The following is a 19,124-nucleotide window of genomic DNA, read 5'->3' on the forward strand; positions in this document are numbered from 1 at the left end:
CCCTTTTGCCTTTTCTCATTGGGTCTCTCAAAGGGTCGCGTGAGTCAGAGACGTGGGTGTGATGCGGTGACGCAGTTTTTGGGCGACAGGAACAACGCGATGCTCTATGGCAGCCGGCGAGGGACCTACGGCAACGTGACTTCTGCCTGCTGAGGCAGCACCGTGCTCCTTCCTCTGGAACGGCCCCCTGTGTTATCCCGCCGGGACAGAGGCTCGGGCTCACAGGTAGGGACCGAGACGGGAGAGAGCAGCGCCTGCCCCCAGCCGCTCGGTCTGGAGAGCAGCCGGGCCCCGTCTCTCCTGCCCGCCGCCTGAGGCCGGGAGCTGCTGGCTCGTTCCGCCCCGCACGCGGCTGCAGCTCGCTGCGGGGTAACGAGCCCCTCCGCTTAGAGCCCGCTCCGAAGAACGCGGCGCCAGCGCGCGAGTCGGGCCCGGGTGGCTGGGTGGGGCCTCCTGCCCAGCCATGGGGCTGCCGCTGTCCTAGGAGCCTCCTGTCTTCTCCGCTCAGCGCCGGCAACTCCGCAACTATTGGCCAAGCTGGGGCTCCGCTGTGCGGAGGGGAGGGGCTGTCTCGGTGTTGGGCGGGGGGCGGATCTTGGGCGCCATCGCCAGGGACGGGCTGTCACAGTGGCTGCGTTGTGCAGGTGCCGACTGGTGAATTAGATTATGTTTTTCAGCTCAAGGCTATCTCTTGAGTAGACCTCAGTGATACTGGCGCGTGTGTTGTGATGAGCGTGGATGGAAGCTAACGTGGGGTCACGGGTGATCTGACCTAGCTTTAACTCTCAGATGTAAGGCTGCTGTATTAACCCATTAGAATAGAAATGTAGCCGTGTTAGTCTGGTGTAGCTGAAACAAAATACAGGACTATGTAGCACTTTAAAGACTAACAAGATGGTTTATTAGGTGATGAGCGTTCGTGGGCCAGACCCACTTCCTCAGATCAAATAGAGGAAGAAAATAGTCACAACCATATATACCACAGGATACAATTTAAAAAATGAACACATATGCAAAGGACAAATCATATTTCAGAACAGAAGGGAGATGTGGGGGAGGGCGGAGAAGGTAAATGTCTGTGAGCTAATGGTATTAGAGGTGGGGAAAGGACATACCACACTAATACCAACCCTGGTACCTTCCCTTGCAACAAACCCCGTTGCCAGCTTTGTCCACATTTTCACTCTGCTGATACCATTATTGGACCTAACCAAGTGAGTTATAAGATCAAGAATACATATTCCTGCACATCCAGAAATATAATTTATGCTATCATGTGCCGAAAATGTCCGTCTGCTTTGTACATTGGACAAACGTCTCAGACACTTCGCCAAAGGATCAATGCCCACAAAACAGATATTAGACAGAATCACAAAGAAAAAAACAGTTTCTTGCCATTTCAACCAGAAAGGACACTGTCTCAACGACTTAATTACCTGCATCCTGCTTCGGAAGCCTTTTAAATCTGCACTTGAAAGGGAATCCTTTGAACTGTCATTCATGCTAAAATTCGACACTCTATGCATCGGTCTCAACAAAGACACTAACTGTCTTACCCATTACAAAGATAGCTTCCCCAATTATCACCTCTAATAGCTCCCAGACATTTACCTTTCCCCACCTCTAATACCATTCGCTCACAGACATTTACCTTCCCTCCCACATCCTCCTTCTGTTCTGAAATGTGATTTGTCCTTTTCATATGTATTCATTTTTTTTAATTGTATCCTTTGGTATATATGGTTGTGACTATTTTCTTTCACTATTTGATCTGAGGAAGTGGGTCTGGCCCACGAAAGCTCATCATCTAATAAACCATCTTGTTAGTCTTTAAAGTGCTACATAGTCCTGTATTATGTATTAACCCATTGTATGCTTTGGCCTTACCTCCCCTGCATTCAGTCCTGCCCCCAAAACTAAAAATCAGGAGGCTGGATAAGATATTTTAGGGCATTAATGGAAAAATCGTTATTTGTACTTTGAATTATTTTTCAAATGCATTCATCTTTGTTGTGCTTTTATAGTTCATATTCAAAACTTACTGTAAACTCTTGTTTTTCAGTCCCACTTATCTACCCCCCCCTCCCCCCCATACCACAGTTTTGCTTTATTGAGAGCATAACGGCAGGGGCTGCAGTTGCTGCTTTTGGGAATCTAACTATATGAAATAATGGCCAGTTATAAACCTGTAGTGGTTCAGTCATTTCCCAAGCTTGGTGAGAAAATCACGCAAGATACTTTGTATTGGAAGAATTACAAGGTGAGAGTGCATAATTAACTATATAGAAAAAATAACTTATGTGTTTGTGTAGTAGTTCTTGCTGAAATGTTTTGTCTTGATTTTTACCTACCCTGCTATTAAAATACTTTTAATGCAGAGCCACTGTGGGGGTAGCTCTTGGGACTGAGCCAGGCTACTTCCAGAGCTGTAGCAGGAGTGGTTCCCAGGACCTGGCACAAGTTGGGACTCAGTACTTATGGTGCTAACTCTTATTGATTAATCATGTAGTCAGTAAAATTTTTGTTGACTACATGATTACCGAATTACATGTTTCTTAATACAGTAAACTTCCAATAATCCGGCACTTTTAGGACCCAGGGGGTGCCGGATTATCAGATATGCCAGACTGTCAGGAAGGGCGGGCTATGAGGGGTCTGGAGTGGGGGGGGGATGCCACCCCAGATCCCTCATAGCTCCCCCTTCCGATAGTCCGGCTCTTCCTCAAGCGTCCCTGATTCAGCTGCTGCGGCTGAATCGGGGACGCCTGCAGCAGAGCAGCTGGAGTGCTGCCTGGTTGGTCCGGTAGTGCTGACCCTTGGCGTGGTGAGACCCACCCGGCAGCACCCCAGCTACTCTTGGGGACACCTGGGACAGAGCAGTTGGGGCGCTGTGGGGTTGGTCCAGTAGTGCCGCTCCTCGGTGCTGTGGGACCAACCCGGCAGCCCCACAGCTGCGCTGCCCCAGGTGTCCGGATTCAGCTGCTGCTGAAACTGGTCAGGGGCTGATTCCAGGAAGCCAGGGCAGAGCAGCTTTGCCTCGGGCTTCCTGGAGTCAGCCGCTGATCAGTATCAGCAACGGCTGAATTGGGGACAGCTGGGGGGCTGCTCGGTTGGTCCCGCAACCCCGAGGGGCAGCGCTACAGGACCTACCTAGCAGCACTCCAGCTGCTCTGCCCCCGGCTTCCCCGATTCAGCCGCTAGTCACTTTTAGCAGCGGCTGAATCAGAGAAGCTGGGGGCAGAGCAGCTCCAATGGTCCGGCTGCCCGAAGCACTTCCGGGTTCCTGATGGTGCCGGACCATCAGGAGTGCCGGACTATCAGATGGCGGACCATTGGAGTTTTACTGTACACCTATTTTAAACTCATGTATCCATTTTGAGTGTAAAGTCAAAACTTCAAGACTCCAGACTAACTTGAATTTATTAATTGCTTCTTCCTGTGTATGCAGTTTACTCAAATAAAATATAGTCACCTCCATTTATCTTAATGGCAATTATCACAATAAGTTTTAGTACATCATCTTCAAAATGTATACTAGTTTAGTTATGTACACATGGATATTTTAAAAGTATATAATAGTATGAACGCGTTTTGCATTTTGGCTAATTCCCTAGTAATGAAAGAACACGCATAAAACATAAAATTAGAAACAAAAAGAAAAATTTAAAAAAACTGGGAGGGGGACATTCTTTTTTTATGATCTAATTTTTTAATGTTTTTGAAATTCAGCTTAGAAAATAATTGTAGACTATCTAGGTCAAACTTTCATGTCTTTGTAAGCCTACTGTTATGGTAAAAATGACCTGTCTTTTAATTACTTCAATTCATTTAGACTCCTGTTCAGATAAAAGAATTTGGTGCAGTGAATAAGATTGACTTCTCTCCAGTTCCTCCATATAATTATGCTGTCACAGCCTCTTCAAGGGTAAGTTTTCATAATAAGCCCAGTTTCACTTTTCAGTTGGTATTGAATAAGAATTTACTAATTTGAAATTTGTAATTTTTATTAGATCCATATTTATGGTCGGTACTCTCAGGAGCCAATCAAAACTTTCTCTCGCTTCAAAGATGCTGCTTATTGTGCTACGTATCGAGATGATGGCAAGCTGCTGGTTGCTGGTAGTGAAGAAGGTGTCGTTCGGCTATTTGATATTACTGGAAGAGCAGCATTGAGACAATTTGATGGTCACACTAAGTAGGGCAACATGTTTTTATTCGTTGTGTATTATAAGCCTTCTCGTGTAAATTTTTATGATTGAAATACCATGGAATACTTTGCATAGTATATTTTGTGGAGTAGTCTTGGAGTCATTGTGGATAGTTTTCTTAAAACATCAACTCAATGTAGAGTAGCAGTCAGAATGTTAGGAATCATTAGGAAATTATTAGATAAGAAAATATCACTACCTCTGTATAAATCCATGGTACACCCACATATTGAAGACAATATACAAATGTGGTCACACCATCTCAAAAAAGTGGAATTGGAAAAGATACAGAAAAGGGACAACAAAAATTATTAGGGGGTATGGAACAGCTTCCATATAAAGAGATTAGGATATCTCATCTTGGAAAAGAGATGGGTGAGGGTGGGGAGATATGTTAGAGGTCTATTAAAAACATGACTGGTGCAGAAAAAGTAAATAAGGAAGTTTTGTTACTTATTCTCTATAACATATAAAGTCAGGGGGGGCATCAAATGAAATTAACAGGTAGAAGGTTTAAAACAAAAGAGAGTCTACTTTGCATACCATACAATCAGTCTGTGTAACTCCTTGCCAGAGCATGTTGTAAAGGTCCAGACTATAACAAGATTCTAAAAGGAACTAGATGGAGGATCGGTCCATAAATAGCTATTAACTAAGACAGGCAGGGATGGTATCCCTAGCCTCTATTATGCGAGAGGGGATGGATCACTCAATAATTACCTGTTTTGGCCAATCCCAAGCACCCCAGAGGGAATGAACAATCTTGGAAGACAGGATACAGGATTAGATGGATCATTGGTCTGATCCAGTATGGCAGTTCTTATGTCTTAACATTGCACTTCCACTTTTTTTTTTTTTTGGTGCTGTTGAAAATTTAAAGCTTTCACATGTCCCTAATAAGAAATTCAGAATTATCATGGCAGTAATTCTTAATTTCAAAATTACTATATTGAGTATTGTAGAAAATAACCTCTGCAATCTAGGTAATCAGATGCCACATAAAAGGCAGGAGTGTCTATAATGCAGTGGGAGGGGAGCCTCAGGCCTGGGAGGAAGCCCCCTACTGCCCTCCTGTAGGACTGGAACACACAAAATCTACTAGGCTTGCCCCCCTCTTTCCCCCCCCTTCTCCCTCCCCCGACCCAGGCTAATATACAAAATCAGCTACTTATGTAAAGAGTAGGGATGTGAAAGTTTTACTGGTTTTCTTGTTAAGGTTAACCAGTGGGGCTGGAGCAGTTCCCTGCTTGCCATGGGCAGCATGCTGTTCCAGTCTTGCAGGGGGAGGCACTCCAGCCTGGCAGGTGTGGTCCCCCCACTAACAGTGTTTAACTGGCTAGCCAATTAAATAGTATTTTACATCCCTAGTAAAGAGACACATAGTCTTCAACAAAAGAACATTCTCAAACTTAAAAAAAAAAAATCCTGAAGTTTGCCAAAATTGGCAAGGGGTAGGCACCAAAATGAATAAAAACACCCTCCTGGTTTAGAAATTCAAAAAGGAAAAAGTTGTTGTAAAGAAGTACAAGTAAATGTGTACAGCATGACCATCCCTTACAACCCTTGTATAGAATTATTAGATTCCTATTCTGTTTATATACAAAAGAATATGTAATTGTCCTTTTGAGGGGGTGGGATATTGAAAAAAGTCCATATTGCCCACCTTTTGGGGGCCTGTGCTTTTTAATAGTACATTTGAACCACTGAAGAAGTACCTGACTTGAAAGCTGTGGCACTATACCTTCTACTAGCAGATATTTCATAGCCTACCTTATCCTATACCAATTCAGGGTAAAGCAATGCATTTTCCTATAACAACTCTGCATTCAAAGTTTGAGGTACTTGTAGTAATCTTGAACATTGTTGATTTTGGTTTCTAGAGCAGTACATGTAGTGGACTTTCTGTCTGATAAATACCGTGTAGTCTCTGGTGCTGACGATTATACTTCGAAGGTGTGGGATATCCCAAGTGCAACAGCAGTTGTGTCGTACAGCGAGCATACAGATTATGTGAGATGTGGCTGTATAAGTAAACTGAATGCAGATCTTTTTGTAACAGGTTTGTTCTGTAAAATCTTGTCTGTCTTGAATTGTCTATTATTACAATAGGACAGTGGACTTGCCTCATGCCAGTTTCTTGATTTTTGATTTTTTTTTTTTAACCTTGTTTCATAGTGAGTGGAACAGGACTCTGGTCCTTTAAGGTCAATGATTCTGCTAAAATAATTAGACTGTATCTTGCTTCTTTACTTACATATTTATAAGAACTCCTTCCATTAGGGTTGTCAGTGGTCTACTGGCTTGTGACATCCCCCCCAGCCATCCTGTGGTGTGGCATGGCAGGCCCAGCCTAGAGCACCCTGTGGTACCTCTCCCATCCACGTTTAAGCAGTTAACCAGTTAACCAGTTAACTGGTTAAACAGGATTTTACATCGCTAATACATCAAAAGAATTGAACGCTTTTGCTAATACTTTAGGAAAAAATGGTGCCAGTGAACAGGACTTGTGTAGTTGAAAAGTTGTTTCAGAAATGGAACAAATGTGTTTAACAATTATAACAATCGGTTACTACTGAATTTCCTGATATTTTCAAAACACTGAAGATTAAGTACCATGCCCACTTAGAGCACAATATAATTGATAATAACGCTTACACAGAGCACTACTAAAATAAAGTTATGGTTCTTAGATTACCGCTTGGACTATAGTAAGTGCATCATTACACTTAAAGCTGACGTTCGAGGTTTTAACATGGTATAGAAGCCAATGTTCTAGCTCTAGTGACTTTTATGACTTCAGCAGCAAGAATCTTGTGAACGCCAAGCTAGGTAGAGAAAACTAATCTGAGTGATGTGGACGACTAAAAGTGAGAACCTTATACCATTCAGACATATCCCATTTTCCTGGCAGAGCCAAACCCTTACATTGCTTTAAGTTAGAATTAGAGGAAGTTGTATACCAAATTTGGTGGTCTAAGTCCTTACCATTTCAGAGGAGTTCTTGAACCAACAGATGATGCACTCTCTGAAATGCATTATAGACACAACTACTTACACTGTGAAGAGAAGTGCTTTTCTGTTGGTCAGTATTTCCTATGGATTTTTGGCTTGGGACTGAACATTTATTTCTTCTTAGATCTGAGTGTATGGGTGATGGTGGTGGTTTTTTTGTTTTTGTTCTTGAATTGTTCTGGGTCCTTAAAACTGATCTTGGGGGTATTTTTCAGGTTCATATGATCACACTGTGAAAGTATTTGATGCACGGAGAGAAAAAAGTGTCATGACTGTAGAGCATGGCCAGCCTGTGGAGAGTGTTCTTCTCTTCCCTTCAGGGGGTCTTCTAGTATCGGCAGGTATTTGAACAAACTGAAATTTCTTTTATTTCTTCTCCCCCTTTACTGGCAGCCACAGAATGGGTTATCATGTGTCACTACTGAGAGGAAACACCTAGGCTGTACACTTCATCTGGGTTATTAATTAATCACGCAGTGAACTCTCACTTCTCCTGTCGCCATGAGTGGCTTGGCACTAGCTCTCTCAGAGATCCCACTGTAGTAATAGTACTTTGTAGTAGTACTTTGTCTGAAATGAATTTGCTGTTTGTCCCTAGAGCTGAATTCAGAGAGTAGGTAGCTGGGAGTTCTCAGAAGAGATTCTTCACCTCTAATCTATTCCCACTTGTTTTTAATCAAAACTTCAAAAAAGGAAGCCTTTAGAAACTGGAAACTGATTCCCATTGCTGTAGTGCCTTATTGAGTAAGATTGAACAAATTGGATGAATTAATCTTATGTCCCATAAAACATTCTTAAAAGATGTGACTTTTCTGCACCTTTTCGGTAACCGGGTTTGGTTCTTTAAAGGATTTGAAACCACAGACAGAGGAATACTTCTTTTTAGGGTCAAACAAAGATTTTTTTATTTTTTCTATTTACTTTATAATTAATTTTCCATTTAAATCAATTCACTATTTTTTATTCTTTTAAAACAATATAATATACAAAGAAAAAGTAGAAAAACAGTACAATTAAAAAAAACAAAACAAGAAATACCCTCCTGATTTACCTTTAAACAATTTATGGAGTTAACAAATATATAATACTCACGTTCAGAGAGACAGAAGCATTGCTTAGATTCAGAAGATATTCTTTTCTTTTTCCTTTTTTGGATTTTTCGTTGCAACTTACGACCGATGTTGTTCCCCTTTCGGAGCTTATGTGCGGCAGCGAGATTCAGCGCCAGGGAGGGAGCTCTGGTTGATCAGACCTAGCTTTTTGGATTTGTAACCTGTCCGCTCTTGGTCTGTTCCATCCAACCTTATATACCCTGTTTTGGTATTTTGGTACTCCTCCACTCGCCTGACAATTGCTGAAGTTAGATTTTTTTTGTTGTCTCATTCTGCCCTTACAAAAACTTTCGTCTGCTCCATTTGGGGTAATCAGCACTTTGTTGCATACTGCTGTCTGAGTTACTTACTTCCCTAAAAGCGGGGTTATTGTTGGTCATCCAATCAAATTTTTTTATTTTACATCTCCTGTATCTCACAATGCTGCCTTTCCTTTACACATACAATTAAACTGGTGCTCATTTGACACATTCTGGGTAGGCCTCAATACCTTCCTTTCACACACCTGACCTGAAGGGCTGACACTCTTCTTCAGGGTCTCTCCTCTTCCTTGACCCACCTTCCCACTGCTGCAACACAGAGAGGATCCCCCAACTCCAAATTGAGCCTCGATAACAGTTGTCCCTGACCTTTTAATCATAAGATCGCTTTTTCAATTTAAGTGCAATGTAAGATCTACCTCAAACCCAGACACCCTTGCCCTGCCCCGCCCCACCTCTTCTCTGAAGCCTCATCAGTCTTGCTCCATCCCCTTTCGTCCCCCATCCTCACTGCCTTTCACCAGGCTGGGGTAGGGGATGGGGTGCAGGCTCTGGTCTTGGGCCAAGGAGTTTGGAGTGTGGGAGGGGCTTGAGGCTTAGCCCAGGGTGGAGAATTGGGGTCCAGGAGGAGTTTCAGGGTACAAGCTCTGGGACGGAGTTTGGTTGCAAGAGGAGGCTCAGGGCTGAGACAAGGGTTCAGGAAGCAGGCTCTGGCTGGACACTGTTTAATTGACATGGGCTTCTGGGTGTGGATCAGTGGGGTTTAAGCAGGCTTACTCCTGCTCTGGCCCTTTACCACTCCTGAAAGCAGCTGGCATGTACAGCAATGGCTCCAGGGTGCCATGTGCTGCCCCATATCTACAGGTACTGAGCCCACAGCTTCTACTGGCTCTGGCCACGGTTCCCCATTACTGATCAATGGGACCTGCAGGTGTGGTGTTTGCATGCAAGGACAGCATGTGGAGAACCCCTGCTCTGCATTGCTCAGGGGCTGCAGGGACTTGCCAGCCACTTCCAGGAGCAGCAGTTACCATAGGGATAATGACTCCTTCCATGACAGGTTAGGCATTTTATAACAATACCCATGCTTAAATTTAATTCTGTGAGAGAAATGAAAACTATGAAATTCACAGACCAGTCAAAAACCAAAAATAACCCACTTTGCAAGCAGTAAAAGAAGTAACAACCCCCTCTTCCCCCATGTATGTGTTGGTTTGGGAGATGAGCATGAAGGACAGTTGGTGTTTGTGAGAATGACAGAGACACATAGTATGTGAGTGACAGATCTTTGCATTGCCAAGCTCCTTCCCTCCCCTTCTCTCTGTATGGAAATAGGGTACAAAAGTGGGGGGAGGAGGGATACCTTGACATCAGTGATCCCCCACCCCCTTCGCCCTCCCACCCCTTCATAGCAAGCAGAAGGATCCCAGGGGTGCAGCTCCAAGGCAGAGGGCAGGAGCAGCATGACAGTGAGTGGAGAGGCAATTGAAGTGCCAGTGTCCTCGATAGCTTCCTGTCAAAACCAGCCAAGATCGCTGTTAGAGGTTTTTAAGATCTACTAATAGATCCTGGTCTACTGGCTAGTGACCACTACTCCATAATATTCTTAAAAAGAGTAAAGCTTGTAACTTCCTTCCATAACACAGGTTGTAGCAGTTGTTGGCATCAATCATCTGAGTGATGCAATATTTTCCCTTCCAGTTGGCCCAGAGGAAGTCCATGTGTCCTATAAATTATAAACTCAGTTTGTTTGATTGGAATGCAGATGCCATTATCTTAAATGGACAAGAATGGAAGCAGCAAACTTAGTGTTAAAAGGAAACCAGGACACTCTGTTCTTAACTGAAAAATGTATGCAAAGAAGCTTAAATATGGTGCATATCAAAACTATTTTGCATGTGTTTTCTGTTTATAGGAGGTCGGTATGTTAAAGTCTGGGACATTCTAAGAGGAGGGCAATTACTAGTTTCTCTGAAAAATCACCATAAAACTGTAACTTGTTTATGCCTCAGTAGCTCTGGGCAAAGGCTGCTCTCAGGATCATTAGACAGGTTAGTATCTTTCACCTATCATCTAACTTGGGGATTTTTGTTGTTTTTAAATACATTGCAGTCATGACTGTGATAGGTCAAGGCAGGAGACTTACAAGACACCAGACTAAAGTAAATAAAGGCAATATTTTTCATACGAATACTTCAATTACTGGTGTAAATAAAGTTGAAATGCATTCTGGGGTCTTGTTCTACTTTTAATAGTGCAGTTATGAATGAAGTCAGGGCTACTCAACACACAGCCCATGGGCCACATGTGGCCCAAGACCCATTTGTTTGCAGCCCACGGTGCAGTTTGAGTTTGTGGGGCTCAACATGCGGCCTCAGAATGGGAACCTTTGAACATGGCCTCCACTGGGAACATGCTCCACAATGGTGAGGCATCTCCCAGGTGGGGTGAGCACTGAAGGGTGAGCACTGAAAGATGCAAGTGGCTAGGCTGGCTAGAACAGACAGGTACAGGGTGTCAGCATTTCTAGCCACCAAGGAGGAGGTACTGGGGCATTGTGTGAAAGAAGAAGTTTGCATATATATTTGCATGTATGTGTAGTTGCATATACGTTGCGGCCCTCAGCATGTGCTGTGAGTATCATTGTGGCCCCCGGGGCTTCCAAAGTTGAGTAGTCCTGAATTAAGTGGAATTAAGGCATTCTGAGAGCTAACTTGTGACTTTTTGCCAAATTGCTATTCCATTTCCTGAAACTTCAAACTTAAACTATTCCCACACTACTACCACCCCCAACTTAGCCCAGTTTAATATGAAAACTCTTTACTGCTACACTTGTTTACTGATGCCTCTAATTTCAGTCTAGTTCAGAGTCCTAATGCAAATAATCCCTTGCACCTTACACCAAAAATGGCAACCTCCACTTCACTCTTCATTCACATTAGCACTTTGTTCTCTGCCACCAAAAGTAGCTGCTCTGGTCCTTCCTGTCTCTTCTTGATCCTTGGATTGGGAAACAATTCAGTAGAAGAACTCTAAAGGAAACTATCTCCTCTACTTTCTCTTCATTTTCTCCTCTTCTTAACTCACTAGCAAGAGGGGGCCAAACAGGTAGAATGAGATACCTAGTGCAAAAAGAGGTTAAAAAGAGGAGTTTCAAATGATTTAGCCATTGTTTTTTACTTTGCTGTGTAGGGAAGGCAGTATTACCCTGACACTCAGTTCAAGTTTGAAAAGTTATTTGAAAGTTAGACATTGAAATATCATTTTAAATAAAAGTTTAGTTTCTATAGAATCTGAATAACATAGACCACATAAATATATAATGAGGGGCCAGGACTGGGCAATGAACCAGGTGTTTGCAAACATTGATATAATTGTTCAAACTTTTTGTATTTGTGACCCCTTTCACACAAGGAGTCTGAGTGTGATTTCCCTGCCCTTATAAATGAAAAATGTGGGTTTGGGACTGAGTGTCCCAAATAGCTGACAGCTCATGATCCCTGTGTAACCATACTGCGACCCTGGAGAGATCAACCCCCAGTTTGAGAACCCCTGCACAACCTTATGGTACAGCAAGTGAGAGAATTTGTGAATATTAAATCTTTCTGCAGGCTAGCTATCTGAAGAGACTAGCAATAGTAAAATCAATTGCGGAATGAAGAAATTACTATGTAAAACTTGTTGACATCTCTTTAGAAGGGTCTGTAACATTTGTTAGAGAGGTGAAATTCTTGTAAAATATCTGTGCTGACACATGGAAATATGAAGTCTATAAATAAATTGCTCTTCTGTGTAGGCATGTGAAGATTTACAGTACAACCTCCTACAAAGTAGTCCACAGCTTTAATTATGCGGCATCAATTCTTAGTCTTGCTCTGGCTGTAAGTATAATAATTTTTTTTAGACTCTTTATGTAGCCACTTACCATTTTTAAATACACCATTTCCTAATTTACTTTTTAGCTTTCATTGCAATCTCTAAATTTCAGAAGGATGCTATGTGTGTGGTGATCACTGAATGAATTCTATAACACAATTATTATCCAGAAGCTTTGCGTATTACACATTAGACTGTCATAAATCCATTGGCTTAACATGGTGTAATGCAGCTGGGGTTAGCACTGGTCTTAGCTGTGTACTCTGAGCTGGGAGTGTCTTGAGCAGCATGCTCCCCCAAGGAGTGAATAAGTGGGAAGGGAATGTTGCTGTGCTTTGCTTTGTAAAGATGGTCCTACTCTTCCTTGACTGGGGAGCCTTGCACAGCTCCAGCACGACATCTAGTCAGCAAGTGTTAGACTATGAGGGCACCTGAACTAGGAGCCTTTTAGAACCAGTCTGGTCTGAGGGACATGGACAAAGTCAAACAGTTCACTGATATCTTCCTCACTGTTTGTACAGCCTTCTCCTGTGATAAAGGATTAAGGGCAGAGAAACTGAAAACTAGTTTCTATGTGAGGAGCTATGGACAAACAACCTCTTGGCAGGGAATGTGGCTTTGCGTTTCTCTGGCTGCCTGACAGCTCACCTCTAACTGCAGGCAAAGCTAATTGTGGCTGCTCTCCTGTCAGAGGAGGAAAGGAATGGGCTGCTTGGCAAGCCAGTCTTTTACCTTCTCTTCTTGAGAGTCAAGGGCAGATCCAGATTCTCTGTCTGGTGGGGTTGAGAAGGCTGGTCAGACACCACTCCCTTTGCCTCCCAGTGGTAGTTCAGAGGGCCACTGTGAAAATGCCAGACTTTCTACCAGCTGACTATCTCTTCCCCCTTTCCTACCCCCACTCTGGCTCTTCAGGAGGTTTGCTTGTCTTGCCCCTTCTAGCCATCTCTTGGAAGTTTGGGGGCAGCCCCCTAGACCCTGTGCTTTTGCAGGGCCCTGCATTGGCCACCTCAACTGTCCTATGGATGGGCCTGATGTGGAGCGGCAGCAGGGTTCACCCACACCCCTCGCTCACTGCGGTGACAGGAACCGGAGTGGCCCAGTAGTCTGCAACTGCAGTGAGTGAGGGGAGTGGGTGAACCTTGCTGCCTCCTACTCTGGCTCCACTCTGCCACCCTCTCCTGGCCTGCACTTGGCTTTTAGCTTTTGAACACTACTCTGAATATGTATACACACACTAAAAATATAGGACACATAATATACTTAGATTCTTGGGACGAGTTTAAACTTAAGATATATTAAACAGTTGTAATATAAAGCAGGCATTATGAATAAGAGTTGTGAACAGTGGCCTTTCAATGAGGGATTACTAGTATAACAATATTAAAAACTGAATGTAAATTATTCAGAATACTGCTCGCTACAAATGTGGTGTTCTGAATACAACTTAATATTTAGATGAATAGGTCTAGGTATTTTAATGGCCCTAAAAGAGCTACAGGATGGTTTGTCCAAACCCTTATCCACCCTGACATTTTCACTTTGTAAAGAATTGTAACAGCCAGTTGCCCAGTATGGAACTAAAAGCTAATGCATCAAAACGTTTTGGTTGTATCAGTAAACAATAGTATTTTGGGGGTTTTATCAGATGTTTCATACAAAATATATAAATAATGTTTATATAATCTGTAGACTTTAGTTACTAATTCAATTTCTTATTCATTTTAGCCGGAAGATGAAACTATAGTTGTAGGTATGACCAACGGGGTACTAAATGTTAGACACAGAAAACATGAAGAGAGCAAAGAACGTCTTCCAAAAAAGAAACGGCCAGCATACAGAACCTTTGTAAAAGGAAGAAACTACATGCCAAAGCAGGTATGGGGGAGAGGAGGGATAGTTTGATAGCTGCATCCTGTATAATTCTTCAAAATAAATTTTAAGAAAAAAATCTTTCCATTAATATAATAAGTATGAAGGTTTTTAAAAGGAATAATATAACTAGCTGTACTGACAACTGCATTTTAAATGTGATTTTTCCAAATACACTTTTTTTCCTGAAAATTTGCCCAGATTTCTTATAAGAATAGAAGGCACATGGATAGCAAATTGCATCATCTGGAAAAACAATAGAAGGAAATGAAGAAGTAGTGTTAATGCTAACAAAACACTTAAAAAAAATATATTAAACATGTTTGTTCTACCCTTTCGATTCTAGGAGGATTTCTTTGTTAGTAAACCGGTGAGAAGTCATTTGAAAAAGTACGACAAACTACTGAAAAGCTTCCAGGTTTCCAAGGCTCTAGATACAGTACTTCAGGTAAGGCCATTACTCCTTTTGTGCACCAATACTCAGTGCATTCATTTGAAACTTATATTTTCATCTCATGAAATACTACTACTTTTGGTATAGCTTATGCCTAGGTAGATTTCATTTAAGATGAGCACTGGTACTAAACACTTTACATTCACTTAGGCCCGGAACAAGACACCTGAAATTACAGTTGCAGTCATGCAGGAGCTAAATCGCAGAGGAACACTGAAAAATGCACTTGCCGGAAGAGATGAAACACAATTGAGTGTTCTCATGTCTTTCTTGATAAGGTATCACCTAAAATACTGCTGATGAGTCTATTTCATAAAACAGATTTTTTGTTGTTGTTGCCATCTCTTGCCATGCTTATCTGCAGACACCTCTGTCAAGACTGTTGAAGTGAAACCCTGGCCCCATTGAAGTCAACAGAAATTTTGCCACTGATCTCAGTTCAGGCACAAGTCTAGATTTTACCCCTGTTGTTCATAATTACTTAATGGATGTGTGCCTACATGGTCACTAGACAGTGCTTTTCATTTATAAAATGCATGTTGATCCAGTTTGGTGTGTTCTGCCTTTATGGTAGGTCTCATACATTCTTTAAAGAGAGAAAGTTTAAAGAAACTGCATTATCTCACTAATTTGCCTTTAATCTTCCCATTCCACCTTAATATAAGTCCTGTTGTCTGGAGCTCTTGTTTTATCTTTCTTTATTTAAAAAGAATATTGCCACATTTCCAAGCCCCAGTGCTTTCCCTACTGATGGGTTTCCACATGTAACTTTTTGTTTATCTTGTCCCTAGTAGGGATGTAAGCAACTAATCAATAAGCAAAAGGTTATTGGAGAGTCGAAACACTAGTCGATTATTTGCTGTCCCCCTTCCCCTTTGCTGCCTCTATCAGAAAGAGGTAGCAGGGTGGGGATAGGGGAGAAAAAGGGATGCTGGGGGGAGCCGGCTTAAAGGCTGGTTTCCCCCCAAGCTGTGTGGGAGGTGGCAGCGGCAGTGTTCCACCTTTGAAATGCACCAGCGGGGACTCTTGTACATTTCAAAGCAGAAGTGGCTGCATGGAGGCTGGGGTCAGCAGGGGACTTAAAGTCTCCTTCTACCTCCAGGCTCCATGCGTTGTTTCAATCTTTGAAATGCACAAAGAACCCCTGCTGGAGCTCTTGTACATTTCAAAGATTGAAACCCGGCATGGCAGTTCCACCTTTAAAATGTAGCAGCAGCTGGGTAGGCTCTTGCTACATTTCAAAGCAGAACTGCCCTTATCAACTAATCGAATAGTCAATGGAAATTCCATCGATTATTTGACTGATTAATCTAACTTTAACATCCCTAATCCCTAGGACTGCTTTTACCCCTTCATGTGAATGAAAAGTTGTCCAGTTAAGTACAACTTACCACACAAGTTTAAATATAGGAAAACTGGTGATATGGGAGTAAATGGCCAATATTTTAATTGTAAGAATTGCTCTGTTTGCAGATATGTGGTTGAGCCAAGATTTGCTCCTATGTTGATAAAAGTTGCAGAAATGATTATTGGTAAGTACTGTACCAAAAGAAAACTCGTATTCCAAACTAAGCATACTCTCCTCTAAAGAGTAAAGTTCTACAGTGAACCCTCGTTTATCACGGTAGATAGGTTCCAAACCCGACCGCGATAGTTGAAAATCCGCGAAGTAGGGACATGTATATTTAACATGTATACAGCGAGCCCTCGCTACTTCGCGGTTCGACCATCGCGGATTCACGTATATACATAATGTAATGAAAAAAGTCCGCGAAGTCGTGAATCCGCGATGGTCGAACCGCGAAGTAGCGAGGGCTCACTGTACATTGGGTGTATGGGCAAAATGAGGAATTTAAAACTGATATATTAAAAAGCCAGTAGTGAATGTAGAGATCAGAAAATTCCAAGCTCTATTTTTTTTTCTTGCCAGCTGACTGATCTGGCTATGTGCTTCACTTTAATTAAACTCTCGATACAAGAGTTCCTATTTGAAGGCTTTAAATGCCCTTGGTGCTTTTATTTAATGTAGTTGTGTGCTATGATTAGCATCCCCAGCTTCTCCCAGTAAATAATACCACAAGTAGTAAACATTTAAACAAAATTGAATCTCTCTTCAGACTTACTCGCATGAAAGTTTTCATTTTGCCACAAAGCAAAACTTATCATAAATAACTGTATATTTAGAAATTAAAATATAATTTTTATAAAATAAGAACCAAGTGACATAAAACTCACTTAACTTTGCTTTCTCCAGATATTTATCTCCCTGTGGTTGGACAATCAGCAGTTATTGATAAACAGTTCTTGAAACTCCAAGAAATTATAGAAAAAGAGATTGACTACCAAACGGAACTACTTGAAGTTCTGGGAATGATGGATGCACTGTTTGCTACCATGACAATGAAGAAGGCCACTTCGCTAGAGAAGAACAAAACTAATGGTATTTTGAGGGTCCTGGAACAAGATATGAGTAACTAACTGTCTAATTCCATAATTATATTTGTGGAAGATTGTTTGGATTTGCAATCTACAAAGCTTTCCCCAGAACACTTTTTTTTCTGTAGTAGCTTTCAAAATACTGCTTTGCTTCAGGAAATGGAAATAACTCCTGCAGGGTATATTTTGAAGAGACTGGACTGCTGATGACAGAAAGAATGGACCCTTTCAAGACAAACTTCCTATGTAACTTTTCTGGTTCCAAGATTTTAAAGTTTTATTCCAGAGCTATTTAACTACTAAAATACATCTTGTGGATCAATACAAAGTGAGACTTTGTTCCTCCAGACATATCTTATGAACTTTATTTTATATTGCTCCTCTTTTCGCCCTCCCCCCCTCAAAAAAAAGATTGTTTAATATACATCAGTCCTGTAAGAACTGGTATTTCTTGAACCTCAGGTACTTGGCCACAGGAATAAAACAAAGTATGACATTAACATAGGTTGGCTACATTGTAGGCTTTTTTTCTTTCCCTTGTCATTCACCAGTTCAAATCTTTGGTATCTTAATGAAAAGCAGTTCTCACCCCCAAGAAAATAGTGGATAATAGTGAAGCATTTTTAGGGGTCCCGGAAGAGTTTGAGCTTAATATCTTTCCTGAAATCCTTTCAATGTATTAAATTCTGAAAAGTAAATGCCAGCTCATAAGAAAACTATGCGAGGCAAAAAGAGATGATTTTTGAATTGTTTTTTCCTTAAAGCAACTTAATTTAAAAAATTACGTTACTCATCAGTGAGCAAATTCTCAGTTAAGGTTGCAGCATCAATATTAAATTTAAAAAGAAGCTAAAGTTCTCCTAGTACTATTAGTTCTCCTGAAGTGCATGTACTGCTCACTGGTATTGTGCCTAACAATTTAGTAATTCATAAACTTTAGAATGCAGTGGAGCAACTTAAATTGCTATAAGAACCATAACCCTATGTGTGACTTTTTAGATTTATATTTCAAGGCGTAGGCGTGGTGCTTTTCTTATTTTGAGGAGGAGGGGAGAAAAATAGACCTTGGTAGGTCACTTTGATATTACCAGGTTGATATGTCTTTGAAATGCACAATTGATACACTTTCATCAATGCTGCTGTTAAACAAAATATGCACCCATCTAATTTAGGAAGGCTTTTTGGTGGGTTGTGTCTTCTAGTTGCTGCTTTCAAATAGCTTGTTCATTTTAGATCTTTGGTTCTCCCAAGCATGGATAATGTGGAAGGATGCCCGAAGAGAGGTTGCCGAGTCCCTTTTTGTCCACCCAGAAATTGTGCTGTGTTTGTGGGGGAAGTGGTGAACGTCTAACTTACCTCTCCTTTGCCATTTGAGATGTGAAGGAGGAAGGAGATGATGGGATTGGCTTGTTTGTTTGTTCTTTTTTTCCCCCCACCGATCTTTAGTGAGACAAGCATTCCTCAAAGAGGATTCTGACATCACTTCAGTGGACACTTTTTAATCAAACAATATGATTACAGCTTTTATTACCAGTAAGTGTTCTAAAACTCTCCAGAACCAGCACCTCTGAATATCAACTGTTGTCCTTTGATTGTGTCGGATTATCTTATCCTTAATTATATTACTAAAGCTACTTAAAATGAGAGTCTACTAGTATTTTCCCATATGACAGCTATTTGGAAGGCTACAATTGAAAGACTTTAAATCTCATAACAAAAGAACCAAAACAAATATTTTTATAAGTATAGTTCAAGTTATGTTACCCTATTAGCTTCATGGTTTTTATTTTAACCTAGATCTTAATCTTAGATTTCTCATGCTGCTTGATTTAGAGCAGTTTAACCAAGGTTGATCTGTGGACTACTGCTGGTTCATGGAACGCTTGCCGATGGCTTC

The 19,124-nt window shown here is 41.6% G+C and overlaps 1 protein-coding gene across 1 annotated transcript; it reads left to right on the forward strand.

Moving 5' to 3' along the window:
* The first annotated feature begins 44 nt into the window (after positions 1-44).
* Positions 45-17,731, forward strand: UTP15 (UTP15 small subunit processome component). The gene is made up of 13 exons (XM_075932254.2): positions 45-225; positions 2,063-2,260; positions 3,833-3,925; positions 4,011-4,195; positions 6,089-6,267; positions 7,436-7,561; positions 10,508-10,643; positions 12,389-12,473; positions 14,194-14,343; positions 14,684-14,785; positions 14,942-15,069; positions 16,265-16,323; positions 17,046-17,731. The coding sequence occupies exons 2-13, from the start codon at positions 2,171-2,173 to the stop codon at positions 17,267-17,269; spliced, it is 1,557 nt and encodes a 518-aa protein (XP_075788369.2). The 5' UTR covers positions 45-225; positions 2,063-2,170; the 3' UTR covers positions 17,270-17,731.
* The last annotated feature ends 1,393 nt before the right edge of the window (positions 17,732-19,124 follow it).

This window comes from Pelodiscus sinensis, chromosome 6, assembly GCF_052426305.1.
Source record: "Pelodiscus sinensis isolate ZL-2025 chromosome 6, ASM5242630v1, whole genome shotgun sequence".
Taxonomy (NCBI): domain Eukaryota; kingdom Metazoa; phylum Chordata; order Testudines; family Trionychidae; genus Pelodiscus; species Pelodiscus sinensis.

Coding starts and splice junctions, on each gene's coding strand:
- UTP15 (XM_075932254.2), top strand. CDS start 2,171: ATGGCCAGTTATAAACCTGTAGTGGTTCAGTCATTTCCCAAGCTTGGT. Junction 6,268..7,435: donor TGCAGATCTTTTTGTAACAG/GTTTGTTCTGTA, acceptor GGTATTTTTCAG/GTTCATATGATCACACTGTG. Junction 7,562..10,507: donor GGGTCTTCTAGTATCGGCAG/GTATTTGAACAA, acceptor TTCTGTTTATAG/GAGGTCGGTATGTTAAAGTC.